This window comes from Contarinia nasturtii, unplaced genomic scaffold, assembly GCF_009176525.2.
Source record: "Contarinia nasturtii isolate CC-2019 unplaced genomic scaffold, AAFC_CNas_1.1 Cnas_scaffold_4355, whole genome shotgun sequence".
Classification (NCBI taxonomy): Eukaryota; Metazoa; Arthropoda; class Insecta; order Diptera; family Cecidomyiidae; genus Contarinia; species Contarinia nasturtii.
The window spans coordinates 1-6714 of record NW_022201650.1 but is presented as its reverse complement, the minus strand read 5'-3'; the positions used below and the strand labels follow the sequence as shown (position 1 = coordinate 6714).

At 33.5% G+C, this 6714-nt stretch overlaps 1 protein-coding gene across 1 annotated transcript; it reads right to left on the bottom strand.

The window, feature by feature from the left end:
* Window positions 1-78: 78 nt before the first annotated feature.
* On the bottom strand, window positions 79-5914 carry LOC116350984 (glycine receptor subunit alpha-3; the record flags this gene model as incomplete). Its single annotated transcript, XM_031783001.1, has 7 exons — window positions 79-412; window positions 477-745; window positions 5112-5134; window positions 5222-5283; window positions 5352-5431; window positions 5494-5607; window positions 5726-5914. Coding segments are annotated over 7 exons (1007 nt in total), but the record flags the coding sequence as incomplete, so codon positions are not given.
* Between the last annotated feature and the right edge of the window lie 800 nt (window positions 5915-6714).

The following is a 6714-nucleotide window of genomic DNA, read 5'->3' as shown; positions in this document are numbered from 1 at the left end:
TTTTTTTTTATTTAATCATTTGCAAGTAAGCTTTGTAAAAGGGAAAAAGGAAAAGAAATATTTAGTTTTCTCTAAGGCTTTTATTTATATGATGCAGACGATAATATCTCTAATTTAATTTCAATTAATTGAAAGCATAAATCTACAAATATTCATAGAATAAAATCCAGTAGATAACGTTTAGAAGTGTGAATAAGAAAGGGAAGAATCCACGTGAAAATTTATCAATGAGCATGGCTCGACGTAAACGTTGTTGTTGTGGTGTTAATATCGGAATTTCGTCTTCAGCTGGGATCGAACTACCACGGTGTGGAATGGCCGAAGTTAAAGAACCTCCAGTTGCACGAATTGATTGACGATGAATCCACGGATTATTGGAATCAACACTTTCAGTGCGATCTCTGTGAAAACTCTTTTGTGGAAAATATGGTAAAAGTTAATTAAAATTTAAATGGTAATAGGTAATTTGGCATAACCTTAGTGTGGGTATATGTAAAATCTCTGGATGGAATGGTGGGATTACCAGCAGGCGGTGGTGGTTGTTTATTTTTGTTAACCTTAGGAATTTGAATGTCCCCTAGGACAATATTCACTATGCAATACTCCATTAATGCCATGAACACAAAAATCGTGCAAACAGACATGAATGCGTCTACGGCTTTCAGATATGATACTGGTGGTAATGACGCTTGTGACTTTGCATGTTGTGTAGACAATGTTAGCAATGACGTTACGCCCAAGGTAACTGTTAAAGAACTCAAAAACTCAATATTATATTTTAACGACCAAGTGTTACTATAAACTATTGGGAACGCAACTTGAAATCCGCGGTTTTTCGCTACATGGCGTTACTTGGTTAATCCTATTGGAATTACGACTCCAATGTATTTATGTTTACTGTCAAAATGCTATAAGCATCGACGAATATCATTTGGTCGAATTGTAAACAACACAAATTTTTACTGCATCAAAAATGTCTCAGTTCATTTCGAAAAAACATCATTTGCGGGATTTTAATTTCACTTTAGTCCAATCAGAAATGCATATCATCATTATGGAACCTTGAGCTGAACAAGATCTTTCGATTCCAACACATAAATGTTGAGTTTGGTGAACACTGAGTGGTGAATTTGGTGTAAAACTCCTGAAAGTATAAGACTAATCAATAGAGTGAAATATTTCGAAATCAATGTTGCACCTATGCATAACCAAATACAAATGGTCCTAAAAATCACATTCATGTGTTTTTTGCAAAAAAAAACCCTCACCCAGTACAAAAATTCCAAAAAATTCCAAAATTTTGCGATTTTAAAGGTTTGTGTGTTTGAACAAAAATTTGACTATATTGCTTACTTTTATAATTAAAACATCAGAACAGAACCCCAAAAACACATTTCAAAAGAAAATTTAATGTCAAAAAATGAAGTTCCATTTTTTCCATGATCTGGGATTAACAATAATTGTCTGAAAATAGTATGCGGTTCTACGTCCTAACACAACGGTAGCACAGCGGTTGTTCATGTCAAAAATTCATTTTCGATACCCAATGGTGACCTCAGTGGAATATACTAAAAATGCATATATTTACCCATTTTGGAAGGATATTTTGGCGTGAAAAACTATTTTGCTCTTACGACTTGGACAGTAGAATAATTTTAAAGGCATTTAGTGGAGTTAAACACCATTTTGTAATGAATTTTCCAAATTGTTTAAGGAAAATTCAATTTTGTTACATATCACAATTTTCACTTCATTTCAATTGAGACGTTTGAGTACGTACTGTTTATAAGGAATATTACCTTTTAGAGTGACAATGACATTTAAGTGACACAATTTAACTTTCAGGGTTTAGAGTTACACGAATCCCTTTTATTCATTGATATGTACTACGAGATTCGCTGTACTGCACTATGACGTATATTCCATCAAAGATTACATGTACATCTTACTGCAAACCGGTACCTAACATGAATGTAGGACATGTGATACTTTGTACACATCAATTTCAGACAATTATTGATCAATGATCATTCTGGATCATGTAACCTTTAATTTTCATAATTTTACTTTTCCGCATACCTAGTTTGCCTTGTATTAGGCCAAAAAATTAAAGTCATCCCAAAACATGTTTTCTATGTATATTTCATGTAGAAAACACGATTAGAGGCAATTTTGGGGCATATTAATGTTACTTGCTGTGTGGCATGTGCTACACCCTGTGCCCTGTCCGCAAATTTTTTAGATTTTGCATGATAGCTCAGCACACATAAAAAATATTCAAAATCTGTTTTTACTGGATGATTGGAGACTGCGAGGAGTACATCTGGCCAAATTTTGAGCGACATTGGTTAACCGGTGTAAAGTGTATACACATAGGGGTATCCATTGAAAATTTTGGTTTTTCCGCGATAACATTTTCCCCAGAGACGATATTCAAAATCTGACTCTACTACATGATTCGGGGCCACGTGGAGTACATCTGGTCCAATTTCCAGCGATATTGAAACATGGAGGCCCTTAACAGGAGAAAAATCGACACCATTTTTGTTACCGCGATAAGTCTTCTACCAAAAACTTAATTCAAATTCTGACTTTGCAGGATGATTGGGAACTTCTAGGAGACGTGCTGATTAGTTTTTGAGCAATATCTGATGACCAGTGTAATTTTTGGTCCGAATGGAATGGTACCCACATTCATACATTTTTGAACCATTTATGACGCGATTTGGGTCTACAAGGAATAGACTTGGTCAAATTTTCAGCAACATTGGTTGATCGGTGTAAAACCTGAACTTTGAAGAGGCACGTATGAGAAAAATGCCTTTAAATGATATTCTTTCAATTTTAAGCGTTAAAAAAGAATGTGTAGTGCATGAGAAACCCGAATCTGATGTTAGTTTTAAGATGCAATCAATTTTTTACAGACTTTTCATACAAAAATTCACAAAAAAAAATATTTTTTTATGGGAGCCCATCTTTGTGGTAGCGTAATGACGTGAAACTTTGCACAAGTTGTTTTTTCCACCAAAAAATTACATTATGAAAGTTTGAAGAAATTTTAATGCAAATTAGCAATACCTTTCATACAACATTTTCGTTTATGAGCCAAAAATCGAGAATTTTGTATGGAGGAACCTATGATTGAAATTTCTTTAAACTTTGTGAGATTATTTAATTTGATAAGAAAATAATATTCACAATAGACCATAATTTCAGTTTATTCCCAAAATCTCGTTACCATGCGGAAAAGTAAGCCTCTTTATTTTGTTTAAAAATAAATAATTTGAAAATCGGAATTTTTGAGAATTTTCAATGAAACTCCATATTGAAGGTACCAATTTTTGAGTTAGGTGAAATTTTCTTTTGCAATGTGTTGTTTGAGTTCTATTCTGATGATTTAAGCATAAAATTAATTGATATTGGGAGTATAGTCAATGTTTTCTTCAAACGCATAAGATCAAAAAATCGACCATTTTTGCAACTTTTGGGAATTTTTAGACACCATGCGCGAATCCAGTTTACATTATTTTTTTTTGCAAAAAAACACCTAGGCAAGATTGGGACTGGGACCAAATGCATTTGGCATAGGTTATTCATGAGTGCACTTTATTTTTAAAAAATCGATACACTCTACTAATCAAACATTACTCCAAATTTACAAACGGATTCATTTTCATATTGAATTGAGATTGATTGTATACAGGAGGATTGTATGTAGGAGGGATCCATTTCAAGAATTTCAAGCATAAATAAAGAGTCTTGCCGGAGTAAGACGAACTTTTCCGCACGGTGGTAGATGCATATCTTATTGAGCTAGTTCAAAATAATATTTGTTCGATTTTTCAAGCCTTTCAAGCGGCGTAAAGTCTTGATCAAGACCAAAAAATATGTTCAAACCTTGGCATCGAAAAAAAAAACAAAAAAATAACATTCGGAGGGTTTTGAGAAATTTCAACAAAAATTAAGAGTACCTCCCATACCCTAATTTTGATTGAAATCTCTTCAAACTATCAGAATGTTATTTTTTGTGTAAAAAATAGTCTGTGCAAAGTTTCACGTCACTAAGATAGCATACAGGCATGGTTTTCATACGAAAATTCAATTTTTTTGTGATTTTTTCAAGGGAACCGTATCAAAAAATGATTGTATCTCAAAACTAACCTCGGATTCAGTTTTCTCGTGCCAAAAAACCCCCCAAATATTTTTGAGTGTTAAAGTCTACATTAAGTATGACTTTTGGACGAAAATTGGACTCTTTTTCATAGGTATCACTCCAGGCATGAAATTTTTTTCCATCAACCAAAATCGCTCAAAATCTCATGATTCCTCGCGACCCCCAATCATCCTGTAAAGTCAGATTTTGAATTAAGTTTCTGCGATGAGCGCAATCTTGCTAACAAATTTTGCGTACGACGTACAGGTTAACAAAAACCATGTTTAAAAACGCCAAATTCGTGTTCTCTAACCTCAATAATAGGTAGAAAACATGTTTCTGAAGTTTTCAAAATTTTGACCGATTACAATACTTTTCACCTTACACTATGTGTGCGGAAAAGTAAAAACCATATGTGAGTTGAGCTGAATCACAAAAATCGACGTGAAATCCAAAAATTCGTGATTCTGCCAATTGGGTGACGTAATCAAACTTGATCGAATTACAACTCATCAAAATTGTTACAGATGATCTTTATTGATGTCGACTTACCTGAAAAGAACTAACAGTCGTTTAGACATGGAATCCGAAAATTGCCTGAGAAAGGTGTAAAAGTAGGGGCTAGCGAAGAGCAACACTTTGAATGATGTATTAATTCACTTGATCATTAAAATAAATACACATTTGAAAAAAAAAACCGTGGATTTCAAGTTGCGCTCCCAATATGTAATATTTTGGAGTAGATATTAGGGATTGATATGCTGAAAATGAACACCATTACTACAGCTTCACAAATTGCGTTATGTTATAGACATCTTATTAAAAAAAAAAAAAAGTATCTATTCTATCAACTTATTAAAAACAAAATTTGTCGGAGTACTGGCTAGAGTTTGTTATTGATATGTTAAAGCTATAAGCAGACCCAACTTAAAATTTTTGCAAATTTGTTAATAACTACCTCTTGCTGGTGCTGCTTCAGGTCTATAAATTGTCGACAAGATACAAAAAAATAATGAAAAGAAGTTATTTTATTTCTATCGGCATACTATAAAATGAGTTGATACTAACTTGATCCAGAACGATACCCAAGACATAATAACGATCAGACAAGTCGGAATATAGGTATGAAACTTTTTGTATAAAAAATACACTCAAATTAAGATATATTTATCGGATAGTAAATATATAAAACTCATACCAAATAGTAACCCAGTCTTCTCTTTAGTACAAACACCACTTCAAGACATGTAAAATTTCCCGTTGAATAGACCTGAGTACCTGTATGGTTGAAAAAAAAAGTTTTAAGAGCAATAGAGCTATTGTTCCTTCTAATCACTCACAATCAGCCGTATGATTTTTAACTAACGCTAATTGGGGTAACTCAATGTTGTCGTCTACAACTAGAGGAACGCTTGGGTCCCATTGAAAAATCATATCATCAGTGGTGTGACTCACTTTTGGATTAAAGTGTGTAAAATGCAAAAAAAAAAATATCGTAAAATATATAAAAGAGAAAAAATTGCAAGCACATCATTTTTCGGTTATGGTACAAGTATTGATTCAATCACTTACAACTTTCCATCTGAAGTTTACACTCTTGTGTATCATGGGGATACACGGCAAAATTCATAGCACAAGATAGACGCAATGTTAATTTTACCATATATAAAATCGTTTTGTCCCTATGAAATATTATTATAATTATATACAGTGCCGACAGAAAGTTTGGATATACATAGGTGGTCCAACTTTCTGTCGGCACTGTATTATAAATAAATTTTAAATAATATCGTATTATACAGGGTGTCCCACAATTCCGTACAAATCTCTCTACCACAGATTCCTCAGCTCATGAGGAGTAAAAAAGTATATGGGCCTACCGTCACTTGCTTTCTATATAGACTGTATATTTTTTTTGAGCTTCGCGTTCCCAGCGCCATCTCTACGTGCACCTGAAAATTAGAACAAAAAGTATGTGTAGAATGTTTGTATAATGCAAAACCATGTGTTGTGCAACGTCCTCGCAAATTATTTCGATGGCACAAACTGTGCAAAGTAATTTTAATTTATTTTCCATCACAAATTCACTAGATGCAAACAATAAATCGGTTTTTGTTCAGAGCGTAGAATGACAGATGTCACAACAAACGATTCCATATTCAAACTTCGAATCAATCAATATTCTACACATACTTTTTGTTCTAATTTTCATGTGCACGTAGAGATGGCGCCATCATGCAGTTTTTGACATTATTTGCCATTGTAAATAATGGTAGATATGGGCACTTTTTCCGGATCGGCTGTTTTAGTGGAGTTACAGCCCTAGGCCCCTTAGGGTCAAGATTTTCTATTTTCTGGTTGATTTCCACGGACAGTCACCACAGCGGTGTTTTTCAAAAGCAATTTTTCATTATTGTCTTGTTGGAAAGGTCTCTCGACCCTCTTGAGAATACCATGAAAAAAATTCAAAAAAAGTTTCAGTGGATACGGTCAAAGTGGGTTGACCAAAAGTGAAAAAACATCAAAAATCGAGGAAAATCGTAATTTATCTCGAAAAAACA